This window comes from Myripristis murdjan, chromosome 6 (assembly GCF_902150065.1).
Source record: "Myripristis murdjan chromosome 6, fMyrMur1.1, whole genome shotgun sequence".
In the NCBI taxonomy this organism is placed as follows: Eukaryota; Metazoa; Chordata; class Actinopteri; order Holocentriformes; family Holocentridae; genus Myripristis; species Myripristis murdjan.
This window is the reverse complement of record NC_043985.1, coordinates 18,508,941-18,528,133: the sequence shown is the minus strand read 5'-3', so window position 1 is coordinate 18,528,133 and position 19,193 is coordinate 18,508,941. Positions and strand designations below refer to the sequence as shown.

General features: G+C 41.7%; 2 protein-coding genes across 7 annotated transcripts in view; one reads left to right on the top strand and one right to left on the bottom strand.

The window, feature by feature from the left end:
* Positions 1 to 68: 68 nt before the first annotated feature.
* slc24a1 (solute carrier family 24 member 1) lies at positions 69 to 8,632 on the top strand. Of its 4 annotated transcripts, none has more exons than XM_030054036.1 (10): positions 69 to 204; positions 555 to 1,837; positions 2,996 to 3,055; positions 3,228 to 3,336; positions 4,739 to 4,813; positions 5,416 to 5,501; positions 5,710 to 5,964; positions 6,056 to 6,145; positions 6,551 to 6,717; positions 6,850 to 8,632. In XM_030054036.1, the coding sequence occupies exons 2-10, from the start codon at positions 722 to 724 to the stop codon at positions 7,097 to 7,099; spliced, it is 2,208 nt and encodes a 735-aa protein (XP_029909896.1). In that variant the 5' UTR covers positions 69 to 204; positions 555 to 721; the 3' UTR covers positions 7,100 to 8,632. The 4 variants fall into 4 exon arrangements, with proteins under 4 accessions (XP_029909896.1, XP_029909894.1, XP_029909895.1 ...); XM_030054034.1 differs by having other exon boundaries at positions 5,416 to 5,567; XM_030054035.1 differs by having other exon boundaries at positions 5,413 to 5,501.
* dennd4a (DENN/MADD domain containing 4A) overlaps positions 7,967 to 19,193 on the bottom strand; it is a 27,381-nt gene continuing 16,154 nt past the window's right edge. For all 3 annotated transcript variants that reach the window (XM_030054029.1, XM_030054030.1, XM_030054031.1), the window contains 14 exons: positions 18,973 to 19,101; positions 18,731 to 18,875; positions 17,395 to 17,517; positions 15,996 to 16,106; positions 15,112 to 15,192; positions 14,189 to 14,988; positions 13,808 to 14,024; positions 13,005 to 13,096; positions 12,700 to 12,875; positions 11,984 to 12,371; positions 11,429 to 11,546; positions 10,960 to 11,122; positions 10,781 to 10,845; positions 7,967 to 9,867 (listed from right to left, as the gene is read on the bottom strand). In XM_030054029.1, the coding sequence (XP_029909889.1) occupies positions 9,731 to 9,867; positions 10,781 to 10,845; positions 10,960 to 11,122; positions 11,429 to 11,546; positions 11,984 to 12,371; positions 12,700 to 12,875; positions 13,005 to 13,096; positions 13,808 to 14,024; positions 14,189 to 14,988; positions 15,112 to 15,192; positions 15,996 to 16,106; positions 17,395 to 17,517; positions 18,731 to 18,875; positions 18,973 to 19,101 (2,745 nt within the window). In that variant the 3' untranslated portion in view covers positions 7,967 to 9,730. The remainder of the gene's footprint in view (positions 9,868 to 10,780; positions 10,846 to 10,959; positions 11,123 to 11,428; positions 11,547 to 11,983; positions 12,372 to 12,699; positions 12,876 to 13,004; positions 13,097 to 13,807; positions 14,025 to 14,188; positions 14,989 to 15,111; positions 15,193 to 15,995; positions 16,107 to 17,394; positions 17,518 to 18,730; positions 18,876 to 18,972; positions 19,102 to 19,193) is intronic.

The window sequence follows — 19,193 nt, the reverse complement described above, 5'->3', positions numbered from 1 at the left end:
GTGAGAGTGAGACAATGCACATAATCCTCTTAGAAGACTTCAGGTATTAGGTATTATGCTGATCCATGGTGAAGACCTGTCCTGCGTCCTACATAACCCTCTGGCCATTCACAATAGTTTGGACTGTGTTACTGTTCCCACCTGTGGGAATCTATACCGTTGGAGATTGCTGCATTCCTGATATTTCAAAATATCCAGTCAGAGGTAAGCCTGCATCTGCAAGCACTTTGGGTTCATGAAAATGTAATATGTTGTTTGTACTCGTTGATGTAGTTAGTTAATAGAACGTCCTACCGCATTACCTTCTATCACTCTATGCTCATTCTCTTTTATCACCTAGTTGTTTGTTCTTTCTGTGCATGTTTTTGTAATTTGCTCTTTTTGATGTTAATCTTTTTCAATAACTACGTGTTTTTCCACTGTGTTTTTCAGCAGCTCTATATCAGACCATTCTGTTTCAAGTTGTTGAGTGTTTTGTACATCTATAACTGGCATGCCACCTGCTGCTTACAAGTCATCATGTTATGACTAATTCTTATCTTTATGTACAACAGGCTGGGCTTTCCAACGATCCAAGGATATGACATGAATCGCACCATTGGAATCTTTAATATTATCACCCCATGTTTTTTGGGGGAGAGAATTGGACTTTCCCTTTACCACTGCCCATTTATGCAGCCTAATTCTCCATAGCCAATACTGCCATTGCTCCGTGGGGAAAATGCATTGCACACGAAAGAAGCGACTGCAGCTGAGCCGGGTGCTGTTTCTTCTCTCTGGGGTTTTCCTTTGTACCCTCTACCAGCTGACCATCAGTGCCAGATTGTCTGGGCCTTTGCCCATGCCTCAGATTGGAGAGGACTCTGGAGAAGCTTCAGCAGACGGGGCTGAGGAGGTTACAGTGGAAGCTCAGGCGCTGGAGGAACCCGTCACTGCAACGCATGCATTAGAGCTCACGGATCAAACAACGCCACAGGTGCCCACGACACATCATACTGACACAGCTTTAGATTTTGAAGCATCCCCCACTACCACCACCACTGCCACCACCACCACTACCACCACCACCACCACCACCACTGAATCCCCACTATCACCCACTACAAACCGGACGATTGTGCACTGCATCTATGTGGCTCCTGAGCCTCCACAAGAGACACCCCTACCGGTGACCCCGCCACCAGAACCCGCTACCACCACCATCGCCGCTACCCTTCCTCCCCCGGCCCCTCCTGGTGAAGCTCCACACATAAAGGGTGAATACCCCCCAGATCTCTTCTCTGTTGAAGACCGCAGGAGAGGCTGGGTGGCCCTTCACATTTTTGGGATGATTTACATGTTTGTAGCACTTGCCATTGTGTGTGATGAGTTCTTTGTTCCTGCCCTTGGGGTAATCACAGACAAGTTAGCCATCTCTGATGATGTTGCAGGGGCCACTTTCATGGCTGCCGGTGGCTCTGCCCCTGAGCTTTTCACCTCCTTGATAGGCGTCTTCATCGCCCACAGCAACGTGGGCATCGGCACCATCGTGGGCTCTGCAGTCTTCAACATTTTGTTTGTAATAGGCATGTGTGCTTTATTTTCTCATGAGATTCTCCATTTGACCTGGTGGCCGCTTTTCAGAGATGTGTCCTTTTACATTTTTGACCTCATCTTGCTCATCATCTTCTTCTTGGACAATTTCATAATGTGGTGGGAAAGCGTACTGCTGGTGGGCGGTTACACTTCATATGTGGTTTTTATGAAGTACAATGTTGAAATAGAGAAGTCCTTCAAGGCCCAACTCCACAAACACCAGAGCATTGTCAGAGTCATTGCCGTGGAGGAGCCCGAAAAGGTATGTATTCTTATGAGTAAAGATAACACTCCATTTATTGTTAGATTTTTTTTTTTTATATTGTTCAAGGTTTGCCAAAGTGTGGAGCCAACGTTATTTTCTCAAGAACAGTCACCATCAAGGAAATATTTTGTAGGTATTCAGACTAAAGTTGCCTAATATATCTTATTACTGTACTTACATGTTACAGCATTGGTGTAATAAAAACTGCCCAAAGGGATACCAGATCAACATATGCAGTAATTTTGATAGGAATATGCGTAACTTTTAGAGAGTTAAAATAAGCAGAATCAATGATGCTCAACAAATTATCCACAGGTACCTTTTTTAAGAGTGTTGAGACAGATGAAATTTCATCATGTTAATGAGTATAACACAATCAAACAATATGGTGCTCCATATGCTGTGACATATGGAGCGCCATATGCCATAAGCCCAAGTATATATGAAAAAAAAAACAACAGATTGCTGACTTGTTAGTCATTCTCATTCTCATTCTTATATACTCTGTACAAACCCAAAACAGTGTGCATTGTTATTGAGGAACAATGTCCCATAACTAATCATCAGTCATGGCATTTCCACTCCCACCTGCAAGGTGTACGTGCAAATCATGGCAAAAGAGTGGAATGATACCAGTCTAGGCCTGAGGGACCCAAAGCTGATCAACCACAGCAAACTTCAATCCTTTGAGGCATTACATCACTGGAGAAAATTTAGCATTCATATATGCTGTATTTAACCCTTGTAAATGTGACTGTGGCTTATTTTATATAGAGTACATGAAGCTGCTCATGCATGTGCAGGGTCTTTTGGTGAGCTGGATACACTGCTTGAGCTGGATATCCAGGGGGGAAACTCAGTCACTTTATGTAGTGTAAAGTCTAGAGGGCATGATACACAAAACATTTCAGCATTCTTGTTTCATTTTAATGGTTTGAAGGATAGCTTTTGCCAAATTACAACCTCAGACTTGTGAGTGCATCTCTTTTACTCACACAGAATGCAAACTACAACCCCAGAACACAAAATATATGTTTTAGTGATGCATAAGCCTGTAATTTATAGAAACTAATATAGACACTGGTCCAGCTTGAAAGTTTTTTTGGTTTGACTTTACACATGAATGATTGTCATTGGAAAAATTGTTGCACACAGGGAGATGGAGAAGGTGATGATAATGCCGCACCTGCTCCAGACGACAAGAACCGGCTAAAGGTAACAGATAAACAAGAAAAAAAAAAAAAACTTCATCCTGACCCTTCCCATCAGCAGAAGTACTTGCACATGTGAAAGCATTTGTCAACAAAAATACATGCACACCTAATTTCTGATGTGTCTGCCTGTTGTTGAGTGTTGCCATTGAGACCCTAACCGTCTCTTTCCCCAGTTGAAGCCAGCCCTTCAGCGAGGGGGAAGTTCAGCCTCTTTACACAACAGCACCATGAGAAACACCATCTTCCAACTTATGATCCACACTCTGGACCCTCTAGGGGAGGGTGGGTACCTTCCACATCCCAATGAATGACGCAGAGAGCCATAATGATGCTGTTATTTTCTGTGTGCCATGAAAACTGCTGTTAAAGAGAGTGTCTCGTGACTACGTCCCTCTCTTAGTGAAATGGATTAGCAAAGTGTCCCAAATGAAGGTAGCACTAAGTCCAGATTGATACTAAGCAGATAAATACCTGCCTCACTCTATGGCCAGTTCCACTCGCACAGTGGAGGGGTCCTGGGATACAATGATCTATGCCCATAGTTTTTAAGTCAACATAAATGTTATCTTTAAACAATACTTTTCTATTAGGTCAGAAGCAAACTTAGATATGATTTCGTTTCTCCTTGACCAGTCAGCAGATAGGTTACATTTAAAGAGGTCAGCTTCAAGGTGTGGTGTTGTATGATTTTGTTCTTCTCTGTTAGTTTCAAGCAGCATGGTAATGTGTCCCTGCGTCTGTCTCCGTGGCCCTGAGGCCTGGTCTCTTTTGACGTACAGGCAACAATACACTCCACAACAATAATCAGCTTTTGATTGAGCCTGTAAGATCTGGATCAGAGCCAGCAGCCCTTATAGCAACCCACTCCTTCTCTCTCAATGCAGCAATCATTCATTGAAGCCCATTGAGACCTCTGGTCGTGGCTATGTGTCTAAGTTACATGAAACAATATAATAAAACAGCTGTGACTTACCTTTTCCAAAACCAATTGATTGTCCAAAAAAAAAAAAAAAAAAAAGGTTCACTCATAGTGCCTGATGACATTACTTTCTGTTATGATGTGGACCATAAAAAGAAGGCTTGTTTTGAGTTTAACAGCAAGTTGCATATAAAATGTCTGTTATCCAAAACCACCACCTCCTTCAACAATGATGTTTCCAATGCAGTTTCACTTGTATCAGGATTTGTTTCTGTGACAAGTATAAACATATTGAACCAAGGCAGAATAAGGCAAATCAGCCCACTTGTGTTGAGAAAATGACACTCGATTCAAGAAAATTCTGGAAACAAGTGACATTATCTCATGGAACTTGCAGATTTTACCTTTAAAAAAAATATAAAAAGATGCAGTCTATATTTGGTCTGAAACACTGATTCAAAGGGAAATACAAATGGTGGTAATACAAATTATGGACGTTCAGTGCAGAGAAAAAGCAGGATTCTGACATGAGAAGTTTTTGTGCTATGCCGTGCAGTACATCTTGTTCTTTTCTCATTTCTTCTCATGCCTTATGAGTCATGCTTCTTCTGTTTGTGGTGTTATATTGCAGATACTATGTTACACTATATGGCTTATTTGCTGACATGTGATTGATTCTTTGTCTTTGATATCACAGTAAAAATGGTTGTGTGACGTGATCAAGTGATTTATACAGAATTTGTTTCTTGTTTTGCTTGTTTGTAGGGAAATTTAAGGATAAGGCTGAAACCCTGAACAATGTGGCCAGTGGGAGCAAGGACAGCAAAGCCAAAACTGAAGGTAAAATAGAAGGATGTGATGGTGATGAGGTGACTTTCAATGACATTTTAAAATCCTGTTGTGTCACTGTGACACTCCAGACCATACCCAGTTAAAAAGGCACAGATCTGGATACTAATTGCTCTCTACACAGTTTATAGGGTGTAAAGGTCATTGTCATGCTATCCAGAGAATGATAGTACAATCATGTACTGTTTTGAATATCTACCTATTGCTCATGCTTGTCTAAATGGCTACAGACATGCAAACAAATTGCATATGCATAGTGGTGAATACTGCACGGCTGGTGTTGCAGGACTCTTTGCTGCCAGTAGTCGACACTATTGTCCACTGGGTAATGCCTCTCACATTGTACTGTTGCATTCTTTGCCTTGGCTGCAGAGCATTGTAAAATATTACAGCCATTATACTCCACTATGTGAGCTAATACATTGAGCCATAGGGTCTTTTAGGCACTACTGGTGTAGAAATATGTACAGATCTCTGATACATGTCCTCCATTGCTCCTGTGGTCTTTTAAATTGGTAGAAATGCATGAGGATAGCACACTGTGTAAGACATGGCAAAAATACTCCTGATTTTCCTGACTCTTTTATCGGAAGGTGATGGAAAAACTGAGAAGCCCAAAGAGCCAGAGCCCGCCCCGGCGAAAGACACAGAGAAGAAGGATCAGCCAGAGGACAAGAAGGTACTCGCCAACTATGTCCTGGTGGTTCACAAAAAGCACAGAAGTGATTCTATGATACCTGTCTATGTAAGAGTCAATGTGCAGTTACACATTCTTAGCAAAAACAAGCATTGCAGCAATGTACTTGCACAGTAAAATTAACTCGCTTTTGCTGTTTTTTCCCGTGTCTTTGATCTTTGCCTTTATCTCCCCTTTATCTTTATCCTAGGAGGATGAGCCGGCAGGAGAGGGTGGATCAGAAGGCTCGGGAGACTCTGGGAGTGATGATGATGAGGACGACAGTGACGAGGACAGTGACGAGGACAGTGACGATGACAGTGATGAGGAGGAAGAGTGGGTAGAGGAAAATGATGAGCCTCTGTCTTTAGAGTGGCCTGACACAAGACGTAAACAAGGCACCTACTTGCTCCTGCTGCCCATAGTTTTCCCCCTGTGGCTCACGGTTCCTGATGTTCGCAACCCTGTAAGTCCCACACTCACCTCTGAGAACAATAATGCAACCTCAAATATCTCAATTTAGCAATTTTAGTGATTTTGTATTATTTGTCCTACAGAAATACAAAAAATTCTTTGTGATGACTTTCCTGGGCTCCATTCTCTGGATTGCTGTGTTCTCCTACCTCATGGTGTGGTGGGCCCATCAGGTGAGTTACAACAGGAACATTTTCAGTGCAGAGCTGCAGGATGATAGAGAGTATGAAATGCTCCTTATTTTGTTTTCTCTTGGTTTCTGTTGATATTCATGCACACAGGCAGGATAGACTATGTTCTTTTGAAAACAACTTCCCTGAAGATTGGGGTAAACATAGTGTAGACTGCACAAAAAAGATGTATTATTTTGAAAATAGCTCCCAAAATGACAGGTACAGAAAGGCTGTATGCTGAAAATCTCACCAATTGAGTATTTGTGTATTGAAGTCAGGTTGAAAGAGTGAAATGAATCACTCAGGTTTGGTGGGGTGATGGCTCGAAAATCCGGAGCATTACAGAAATGCATTTTTCTGTTTCTGTAACTAGTTCTCTCTCCTAACATTGGTTTATTCCCCTAGGTGGGCGAGACCATTGGCATCTCCGAGGAAATTATGGGCTTGACTATCCTGGCTGCAGGCACCTCCATCCCTGACCTCATTACCAGTGTGATTGTGGCACGTAAAGGCCTGGGGGACATGGCTGTGTCCAGCTCTGTGGGCAGTAACATCTTTGACATCACTGTTGGGTAAGCCCCATTGGCATAATCATAAAATTTAACACTGATAAAAAAAATATATAGACACCTAATACATTTGTTTTTGTGTCTCTCTCTGCTTCTCTGTTTGTCTTCTTTACAAAAAAAAAAAAAAAAAAAAAGTCTGCCAATCCCATGGCTCCTGTTCTCGCTCAGCCATGGTTTGGCTCCGGTGCAGGTCAGCAGCAATGGGCTTTTCTGTGCCATCGTGCTGCTTTTCCTCATGCTTCTCTTTGTCATCATCTCCATTGGCACCTGTAAATGGAAGATGAACAAGATTCTCGGTGCCACGATGTTCCTGCTGTACATCATCTTCCTGGTACTTAGCGTGATGCTTGAGGATCGCATCATTATCTGTCCCGTATCAATCTGAAACTGTGGACTAGAGCCTCGTGACCTGCGGCAGCACCGTTACACCAAAGTGTGTGTGGATTTTGTGGTGCTGAGGGTCTTGCTGTCTGCAGAATCTGTTTCACAAAGCAACAGTGGTTGCTCTGTGTGGCTGATAGTGACATTGGGATGTCAGCAGAAATACACATTACATGTTACATACTTAGTATTTGTTACACAAGAATGGCTGCTTTTAATGGACATTTTGCTTTACATCACTGGTAAATAACAAGGTCCATTGAAGAGGACAGTCTAATACAACAGTTTAGAAAGTGCAATGGCAGCACAGAGGTATATGAATGAAAACTTGAGGGGGAGATAACATTTATTTTGCAGGTTTACAAAATAGGGTCTATTGGATGGAATTAGAAAACTAGTATGTGTGCATATTTGTCAAATCTACGAGGTTCCTTATTGTGAATTTTGTATAATATGTAAGTTTACACTTTCATCTGCTGAATTCCTTTTTGTTTAACATGCAACTCAACCTAGCAAACCCATGCTTGCTCCACTTAACTGTGCTGTGAGGAACAGCAGCTTGTTTTTTTATTGTTATTTATTTATTTATTTTTTGTAAATAGGTTAGGCACAGTGCTCAGTCCGGAAAAAATGAATTCCTTTGTTCACTGACATCCGTAGAATAAGTGTGTTTATTTATAATTGAAAACAAATTATAGATCCAGTCAGGCAGAAAATTAATTTTTTTATGTAAAAATTATACAAATTAGTATCTGTGTTACAAAGGATAAATAATACTTCAAAAACATTGTTTAAATTGACCAACAGTGTAAACAACATACAGACATCAAATGATGTTTTGGTCATCAGTTTTTTTTTTTTTTTGTTGTTGTTTTTTTTTGTAGTCATTGGTTACAAGGTGGTGTTCACATAGGTTTACAATGCAGATTTACATACCATGAGTCAAAGTGTTTATTCCAAGCACACAGCCTTTCAAAAAAAAAAAAGAAAGAAAGAAAAAAAGATCAGCCTGTTATATATCATGAGTTGTTGTAGTGGAAATCTGGGAATGAGCAGTGTGAGGTGCATCGAGCCACAAACAGGCTTGAAAACAGCCAGATTTTTGTCAGTTAACGATATTAAGAACACAATATTAACGTTGTGAACCATCAGATTTAATCCCGTACATTTTAGGAGACATGTTTGTTGTTCAACCTTAACATCTTTGACAAAACAGTTTGAGTATCCTTTCTTATGCTTAGTGCAAAAAAATCCTGTCTAGAACTGGTATCTGTTCAGGGAATATTATTTGAGCAGTCGGTTTAATAATATGCGCTGTGGTTAAAATGTCCTTTGCAATATGCAAGACCAAACAGTGCAGTGTTTTGAAAATGGGTTTGTGAATTTGCTGAAATCTACACTGTACAATGAAGGCCATAAGGGAAATATACAAAATACCAGAATCAAATACTCTGTACAATTTTTAGGTCCATTATAGTGTAAATAAATTGATTTCTTTATGAAAATATTGTGTCGATTAAACCAATAGAAACATTTATTTTCATTTTTTATTTGTCTACCATTGGTATGATTGTACTATTTTTGAGGAAATCTATCCTTGGTGGTCCCTTACATCATATCAATTATCCAGCAGAATAAGCATTTTATAAAAGGTATTGCTTTAAAGCTGTAAATAAATCATAACAGTATTATTCCCTTATGGGTAAGTTATTTTGGTTCATCAAGGACATGTACAAAAAAAGGATAAATTAATAAAGGTTGTGCACACAGATTAATTGAGTACTCTACTCTTGATTAAGAAACAAGTTCATGTTTTTAAGCTCTAATTTAGTGTATTCAGGCCCTGTCAGCTTTACAGGGCACAGATGAGAAGGAATTTCTTTCAGCTGCTGCATGCACCAGTAATATTAGACAGTACAGTAAGTGCTGTAGCTGCCAACAAAACTGCACACTTGATCATAGCCTTGTGAGCCGCACTGTAATCTAAGTGAGAACAAACGGCGAGAGCTCATCTTGTTAAAAGTGCTTTGTAAAAACAATGTCTCAAAGTAATTATTACCATACACACTCGACAACATTCCTCGCACGGTCGCCAGGACCACTGAGGAATTCAGACGACATGACCACACATTTGCTTTTTACATTATGTACTCACAGCTTCAACAGAAACAAAGTCATAAAATAGACTATAGCTGTACAAACATTTACGATAGTGATACTTAAAATACAGAGGATTCTCTAAGTACTTACAAACACAAGGCCAGTCGCACCACACCTCTCAGTTGTAACAGTGCAACAGCAACTCATGACAGCTGCTTTACAGTAAAGTACTAACCCCCCGAGCCGGGACATTTTGGGGGGTAAAATAATGTCCCCGGAACGTAATTTGGACCCTGGTCCCTGCAGTGGAAATGCAAGTGAGTTCCTCAAAACCTCAAACGGTTCCTGGTCCCTGGAGAAAATTCCTGCAGTGTCATTTTGTCATTGTGCTTACGGGCTGGCTCCATCTCGCTTGGGCCTGATCAGTCAGGTGATCTTTTCCTGAGTCTGAAGAGCAGTCCAAATAAAAAGCAGCAGCAGCAGTGGTGGTGGTGGTGGTGGTTAAAAGAGAGTGATGGGCCACATGAAGGAGAGCTCACAGACTGGGCTCCCCAAATGTCCTCCTGCACTCCATGACCCCCGCGCCAGGGGGCCGGTCACAGTTGTGTGTCAGCTTAACCTGGTTGGGTGTGAGGCGATCATACGCCATCTTGTACTCCCGGTCAAATGCATCTGGGATGAGAAGACAAGAGAGGACAAGAGTTAGACAAACCTGTGGAGACTAATGATGCTTTGACTGGGTTGCACCATAGGAATTAAATGAAAATAGGATTAACAGTAATAAAACTTAAGTAAATCTACTGTAGGTTTAAAATGGTAAAATCTGGGCTATAAAGAAATTACAAATTATCTGACCTGAGTTACACCTCTTCAATTTAAACCCCGTTTAACAAATCTTCATTTGGGAAGTTATCTGCTATACTGAATTGTATGTGACTTCACAAAATATAAACCATTTTCAGGGACAGGTGGAGAACAAAGAAAAATGGCAATAACAAAGTAGTGTGCTTTGTAACACAGTAGTACGTGGACCTTATAAGAAACAATTTCAATTAAAAACATTTATTTTGCAACTATACAGCTTCGTTATACTGGCCAACACCACTGATATCCCACCAAAGAAGTAGGAGAAGTAGTGGAAGTAAATTTCTCTAATTTAGAGAAAGTCACAATTTAGCTCTGAGTGAGTCTGTCCTTTATTTTACAATGAGAATTTTTTTTTCATTTTGCTCCACCCACCCCCAGTATGCTGCCAAATCACCTCACAGGCAGAATTTAATTTAATATCTAACATAACAGAACAGAAAAGTTAATGTGGTCTTCCTGATCAGCGTAACCAAGATTAAAATTGAAAACTGAAATCTAACCCTGGTAATTTTTAAACTAGTTTTCATGTTTGGTGCACCAGAATTACTAGCTAATCCTTAATCCTTTTTGGTTCAACCCACTGTTGGGTTACTTACTTTAAATGAACTTTACTGAATTCACAAGCCTCAAGTGGCATGACTGTGGCTAAGAAGGGAAATCACAGTTCTAGCTTCTAATCAAAGAAAAATGAGGCATCTTTTTTTTCTTTTCAACTTACCGATATTAATGTTGCTCTTGCCCAAAGCCACCAGAGCAAGGAACAGTATATCTCGGTACAGGCTCCTTCAGGGTTAAGACAGAGGAAAGCAATTAGACTTTTACTTCATATCATCTTTCCCACATGAGTTTGTGCTATTAATATACAAAAAAGTGAGCTTGCCCTACTAGTGTCTTTACCTCTGTCTCCTAAAACCCAGCTCAGGCCCCAGGAGTTGAATGATCTGGCTCATGGACTGATAGACATCACTCTTCTTAATGCTCCTAACAAAACCCTGGAGAAGCTCCACGGTGAAGAGCTGGCCCTCTTCGCACAGCCCAGAGCGTATGAGGGAGTTAGCACCTGCAAAGAGAAGGAGAAGAAGACGTAGGTCACCTCGATCAAAGGCTCATTCATCTCCATCTTTCAAAATTAATGCTCAAGGCACTGTCACAGGGGGTGTGATTAGTGGGAGGTCTGAAATAAATTACGCCTATTCTCCAGTTACTTCATATGGAGTATTTGATTTACATGTAGACATCTGTCCTTAATGTACCTTGCCAGCATTATGGAACCAGAGGAACAATTTTCTAACTGGGATTTCACCATTTGGCAATATTTTCCATCACAAAGTGTCACAGCAAAGGCTATAGTGCATGTGTAACCTACAGTGTGTGTTCCACAGGACGTAGCAGGGTTGAACTTGGTCTTGGTGCAGCTTCAGGTTGTCCCACATGATCCTCACAAACACATGTTTGCTGTCCTCAGACGAAACACTCAGAGGAGTCTACAGGGAATAAAAAGCATGGAAGAATAACCCATCATTACATATCTCACAATATGGTGATATGAAACTAGATATTGTCCGGGATTTTGGATATAATACTATTGTGATATGGGAAAAGTGTTGTCTTTTGCCGATTTTAAAGGTTGCAATCTTATTAGACTGCTTTAGCTATTCCATTATTGGCCTCTCCAGGCCTCTCCACATTACTAATTTGTTTATCAAAAATCTCTTGTGTGTAAATATCTTATGAAAGGATGAGTAGTAAACCCTACAAAACCATCACATAATCACTACTGAGGTTATTTGGTCAGTAATGCTGATTTTCACCCAGCTTTATCTCAAAATAGAATTGATAGAATAATGGCTGTTTAGTCCATGGATCGTTACACACACAGCTGCAGATGGCCGAGCTGAACAAACGATGCTTGTGTGTTTACCTGGTCTCCATGGCTACAGTGCTGGGAGGCCAGGATAAGAGCTGGCAGGTTGCTAGGCAGCTCCAGCCTGCGAAAGTACCACACGAGGTTCCAGAAGACAATGGGGTGCTGGTCGACGACGCTCGGGGAGGAGATGGCCTGGTCTCCCTCATTCACCAGCAGACTCTCCAGCTCCTTCCACAGGACCAGGGGGCTCAGGTAGGGCACCGTCACCGGGGCTGATGCTGGCACTGGAAACACATCTGGGCCAGCACTCCCGCCGCTCTCCTGCTCTTGTGGCTGAGCTGTGGATGATTGAGTTTCACAGAGTGCCGCAGACACATTGGCCTCGGGACTGAGTGATCCAGACGTGTCCTCCTCTGTAACAGGATTACTTTCTTTACAAGACCTGAGGGGAGACACAGAGTGGATCCGTTTAAAGAGGCCACAGGGACTGAGAATGCTGTGTGTATGTGCATGTTTGTGTGTTTGTATCTGTGTGTGTGTGTGTGTGTGTCACTGTGTGCCAAAAAAAGTAGACAACAGACAACCTAATTGAGTGCTGGAGATACTATTTGAGATCAATAACATTAAGCCTTTTAAAGTAACTGAATTGTGTGTGAAATAATGAAAATGATGGGATTCAAGTTTTCATTTTGTCTCTATCAGCATGTGTCTAAATGTACATATGTATGTGACTGTATATTTGTTTATCTGTCTGTTGGAGGGGCATTAACCTGCTGAGTAGTCTCAGGTCTTTGATTTCGACATTAAGGAAGGGCAGAAAAGGTGTGCCACAGAAGGGACAGGTGCTGTTGAGGTTGGAGTCATTCGCTGTCCAGCCGGCCATGATCTCCTCGTCGTACACCAAACAGTCACAGGTCTTACAGAGCGAGCAGCTGGACATCTGCACCTGCACAACACGGCAGCAGGAAGACATCAGACAAAATGCACGCAATTCATTAATTCCATACATATTGAACTGGTATCAGGATGGATATATTTCTGATCCATTTTTTTCCTCTTAAATTTCATAACTCACTTCTGTGGTGTAGTTGTGAGTGAAGTGGAAGCGGCCGGTGTCGGGGGAGGAATCTGGAGTGTGAGGAGCTCTGGAGAGAAGCGCCAAACCACCTAGAAACAATGAAGGATTACTCAATTAGACACACAAATACATAGAAACAACTGTCAAAACCCACAGCTCTCATGTAAACTTAGCCGGCTGAGAAAAAAACAAATGTGGGAAACTGTGCATTATGGTAAAAATAAAAGACTATTAGCAGCGACTCATTCCTCAAAGTCTGTCATCAGTGGGGGCTTCCTTTGAAGTACAGGTCTTGTATGTCTTCTGCAGGTATGCATGCTTGTGTGTGTGTGTGTGTGTGTGTGTGTGTGTGTGTGTGTGTGTGTGTGTGTGTGTGTGTGTGAGTGAGTGTGCCTGTGAGTCTGAATGCACGTGTCTATGTGTAACGTAGAGCCTGTGGCTGACGTCAAATTGAATCAGCCGTCCTGTCTGTGGCCTAGTTTCCCACAGCCAAACAGCCAACTCTGCATCACTAAGCCCTGCTCTTACTCTAAATTTAGATTGACAAGAAATGTTTTGCCGCGTAACCGATATAGAAGTGCACTTAAAAGAATGAGCTAACATGCATGGTGGTAAACAATTAAAATTCCATCTTTCAAATGGTCTCATAAGCACTGCAGGCTGCTTTACATTAATTAAGACTGTGTTGTTCCTCTAAACCAGTCATGTTCAGATTCCTAACACATATATCAACAAAAACCAAAACTAGCAGTTTCACTCTAACAATACTGATTCTAAAAAAGGAAGGATGTGGTACAGACCAGAGAAGGAGTTGTGTCTGAACACTCTGTTGGGGGTACTGGGGCTGCCCAGGTTGGCATGGCCCCCCACAGGGCTCCTCCTGAGTCGGGACACGCTGCCGTGCTGGGGCGAGGTAAAGCCATCTGGGTCCAGATAGGAGTCATTATCCAATAGCGAAGAGCCGTCTGCTTCTCCTGAGGTAAGTGAGGACACACTAATCTGGTCGCAGTTTGCATCCTGCGGGAAGAGGAGGAGGAGGTGCAGCCCATCACCACAGAGTCTGGTTTACAAATTGTCTCATATTACACTGCAAGATCACTGGACTTTAACATGCAGGCACTTAGATGATATCAGAGCTTGTGTTGGGAATATTTGTCAGTGAATAATAGTGTGCTACCAACCTGTGTCAGTGAGGTCTGGGAAGACAGACGAGAGTACAGGCGGCTGGCCTTCTCAGCCACGCCCTTCCCTGCTGATATGACACTGCTTTTGAAAATGTCCAGAGTCGGGGTGAAAAGTGAGTCCATGGAGAATGATGAGGTGGAGGGGGTGGGTGATGAGGGAGAGACCAGGGAGGGAGGCCTCTCCTTATCTTTGTGACAGACACCCAGGGGCAGAGAGGGGGATGGTTTCAGCCGCTCCTTGGATTTGACGGGAAAAGGGAGGTGAGTATTGGAGCGGAGCAGGGTGGGGGGTCGGGGTGAGGTAAGAGGGGAGGAGGCAGAGTGGGGCTGTGGGCTTGAGGGATTCTGCAGATCCATACTGGGTGTGCGGCTGCTCAAAGGGCTGTTGACATTGTTCATGTACATCTCAATCTCCTCAGCGAGGTCACGGCGTGTGGTCGGCGTGCTACTGTTGTCCTCCTCACACCCCTGCTCCACCTCTGTCGCCATAAGGGACAGGGGGTCAAACCCTGTCTCGATTCCGGTCCTCCTCACAGTCCCAGCGCTGCAGCTGACACTCCTCTCCACCAGGGGTTTTTGTTTACTCTCTTCAGTCCCCATCTCCTCTTCCTCTACCCCATGCAGCCTGTCTGCAGCTAAGTGGTTCTGTTTAGCAGAGCTGAGGCTGAGGGCACCAAGCCGAGACATTCCCTGTCCACCAGACAAGTCCAGAGACTTTGGCCTCTCAGTCTTTGGCAGAACCCCACATGGGACTGTGGTGTCACTAAATGGACTGGAATGCAGCCTGCTACCATTACCTGTGAGAAAAGCACATGCAATTTCCATACAGAATGACTAAAAACAGACAGTTTTGGCATAACTCTAGGCATTTCTTGGCATAATAATGCCTTCTGGAAGATGTCTCAATGAGTAGTACTGACCTGCACTGGCGTCAGTTGATTTGAAGTTTCTAATGGAAGGAGAGGTGATGCTGATAGAAACTGAATCCTCAATCTCAGGTACTGGAGATTCAAATGACACCAAACTGTTAGAGGGTTACTCTAAAACACATTCTGTTTTGAATTACCAATCTTTCTATTTAGAAATTGTGTCAGTTCTGATAAAATCTTTACCGGTACTTCATTCATGCATATTTGCAACAATATTTGCATTTATTATAAAAAGTCACAGCTTGTTGCTGCCCCAGTAGGTTTAGCTGATGAAATTCAATCGTTTCTGAACAGTCATATGTCGTTGGCGTGGAAACTGTTATCACTGCTGCAGTTTAAGCCAACAAGCCCCCAACTGCACGCTCTCCGTGCCAACTCTGCTATTGCAGAGGGAAGAAGAGAGAGGAACTAACTTGTTGTTGTGTGGTTATTTAAGAGATAGGTGTTTGTCTCAAAAGATGGCAGTCTTGCATTCAGTCCCAAAATATGAAATTATATAAGCAACTGAGTTCTGATGAAATGCCACACAGATTAAATAAGCTGAAGTAAGGACTATTGATCATACGACCTGCAGCTAAGACAGAGTGCATGGCCACTTGAAATATAATTCTAAACAGCACAACAATGATAAATCAATACCATCAAGCATGAAATCACCTGATTACGTAACAGGTTCAATCCATCAACTGAATCTCTATCTCAAAAGCATCTAAATATAACAGCAAATGGATAGGAGGAGAATTGCATTGCCCACAGTGGGACATGATATCCCACCTCTTAAAGAGAGAGGATTCATTTCCCTGCCAATAAACCATTTTTGCCAGTACATAAATGGTCATGAAGTGATGAGAATTAGATGCTAATTCAGAACTCACTGAATTGCCTCTGTCCCTTGTCGTCTGCCAGTGGCGTGTTGTCGCTCTCTCTGCTGCCCATCCTCTCTTCCTCTTTGGACAGTGAATCATATCCTTGGTCTGACTGGCCACCTGAAAAAAAGAAAAAAATCTTTACTCCTCTAAAAACTTGAATGTCATTTTTGTATATGTATATATTTTCTCTCTAGTACTCTTTCTTCTTCTCTCAGAAAGAGCTGAGTGAATCAAAATCCACCTCTTTAGTCTCCCAGGATCCTTTATAAGAGACAACTGATCTGAGAGTCTTTCTTCAACAGGCCATGGCGACACTCCCTAAGGCTTACAGCACATAACACTCCCAGAATAGAAAAGCAGGAGCAGCAGCTCAGGAGTGGAATATAATCTTTGAAAAGATTATGCGTATATTCACAAGGTCAAACTCCTGCAGGAAATAGTACAAGCCCTCTCTACTGCCTTTTATATTTTTAATGGAATTTCTGCTTTAGTCAATCCTTTCCTGTGGAGGGATAAGAAAGATGAGAGAGGGAATGAAAAAGGTTGTGAGCTAAATTCAAATCCATGACATTGTAAATATATAGTCTTAAAGTCTTTGCCTGCTTAGGCACCAATATTCCCAAAGCTATCTTTACTGTGATTTACTGACGACAAAGCAGACATACCAAGGCCCAAACTGGTTTGAAGATAAAGGTGGCTTGAATGTAATCTGCTGGTATTTGAGGGTTTGATCTTTTGACTGGACCACAATGGAAGTAAGCATCACAAAGGAGAATAGCTTAGTTACTACTGTTTATAGCTAATAATTTCGTAATTCATGTTGCAAAACTTACTAAGTGTTCATCATTATTAATATACAAACTCTCAAGTGTCAAATCTATCTTGAATTTATTGGCCATCATTAATTCATTTGACAACCTAGATAGAAAGGCATGGATATTCCAGCATAGTTTGTCAGACATGTTTTTGAGATTATTTGCTTCCTAGTGGAGACTTAGGTACAATGAAATAATGATTTAAAAAAAAGGCAAAACTACTGTGATGGATCATCTAGCTTTTTTCCATTTTCAAGTCTGTGGAAATTGTTTTTCACTCTGTACAGGAATGACTGGCAGCTTGCTATGCGTTTTGTAGACAGGAGAACAAGCCCTGACATCTGCAACTATGCCAATTGCATGAATAATACCACAGGGAGTAATGGAAAGGAGACAACCTAGACTTATAAAAACAAAAAAACAAACAAACAAAAAAAAAAAACAAAAAAACAAAACCTGTGTTATCCTCTGAGGTCAAATCAAATCCAAAGACAGAGGAGCAGTCAAGAGACAAGGAGTGGGAGTGACAGAGTGAAGTGGGGAGAGTGAAATAATAGGTGGAAGAAAGGAATAGTGATGTAGCTTGCTACCTGTGCTACATCCATCATCACTGGAATCCATTTTAGTGAAGTCAGTGTCGAAGGAGGCGCGCTCAGCAGAGTCGTTGGCGCTGTCGAGACTGCCATGACTGACCGTGTCAAGATCACTGCCATCTGAGGGAGGACAACAGAATTGAGAGTGTACAAGAAGGCAAAATGCATTACAGTCTACTCCCAGGATTGTATGACAAGAGCCTGTCTAGTATATCAGCAATACAAAAATGTACAGAACAGTGCTGTGATCATTATCATCTAATGCAAGGATGCACGGTGTCACAATCCTGTGAATTCTGTTTGCCTTTTGCTTTTTTTCCAAAACCCAGCCAGACTTACTGTTGCTGGTTCCTGTTTATCTTAAATGCTGGTTTGCTATTTTGCCTTCACTTAGTTAGTTTGTTCGTGTTCAGTTTATTAGTTGAGATTTCCTGTCTGCATGTGCTATGTGTGCCTACCCTGTTATCTTAACCTGGACTCCAGCCTACAACATAAAAAGAAAACACTTCTTAACCTCAATCCTGCACTTGTCTGCTCACTTGCGAAAAATGGCCTAGTATATATATATATATGGCCTAGTATATCTATCTATCTATCTATCTATCTATCTATATATATCTATATATATCTATATAGATATATATCTATATATCTATATCTATCTATATAGATATCTATATATCTATATATCTATATATAGATCTATATATCTATATAGATAGATATAGATATATATATAGATATATAGATATCTATATATATATCTATATATCATAGAAACCTTTTCTCACAAAAAAGAAAATCCACTTTCTGAGGAAAAGGGAATGAAAAGGGATAGACCCAGATCATGACAGAGTTTGGGGATGTAATAGAAATACATGATGTTTCTCCAACACCATGTCATTATGGTAATGAGAGTCTTTCTGGGCCACTGTGGGAACAAGGGACCGACATTAAGTTCAACCTGTGTACTGTGGCAGCCCGGGACAAAAAGCTCTTTACTCAGTTTAATTAGTCATTAATGAAATTCTGGGTGGGAACAATAAGTGCTGGAGGAGGAGGAGGAAGATAAACCTGGTTATGAGACTGGGAGGGACATCTGGCAGGACAGGCTTTTTACAAGATCAGACGTATTTATGTTGCCATTCATTAAAGCAAAACTAGGGAAAATAAGGCGAAAAAAATCATTTTATTTTCATTTTACCATTTACTGTAAAATCACAACTATGAGAAAGTGGCTGAAAAGCTCAAATTCATGCAATCTTAAAAACTTTTTGATTATGAGGCGTGTCAGTGTCAGTAAGCAGTCCGTGCATAAGAGACGCAGTCTTACCTGACAGGTGAGGATCTCTGAGTGGGGGCTGCTGCTTCCTCCCCACTTGCTTGAACTGCACCACACCCAGAATGACGTTCCTCAGCTTGCCCCACAAAAAGTAGCCTCCTCTGGTGGTGGAGGGCCAGGTGCTCTCCAACACCGCCTGGAGCAGGAACATGTTTTTGTGATCAAACAGCATGACTTAAACTGAACAGTTTGAGTCAAACTAGTTTATTCATATTTTAAGTAGGAACCCCCACCTTGTTGTAGTAACCATAGGTGATGGCATTGGGTTGAACACCGGCCTTCTTCATTTCAAACAGCACCCTGACGGCCAGGACTGGCTGGCCATACTGGCCACACAGCTGCAGCAATACACGGTAACACACCTGTGACAGAAGCACAGAGAACCTAAATACCCATGTTCATTATGATCAAAAATGGCTGGACACTATATTCATTTCAGCATGTTCTACACGAT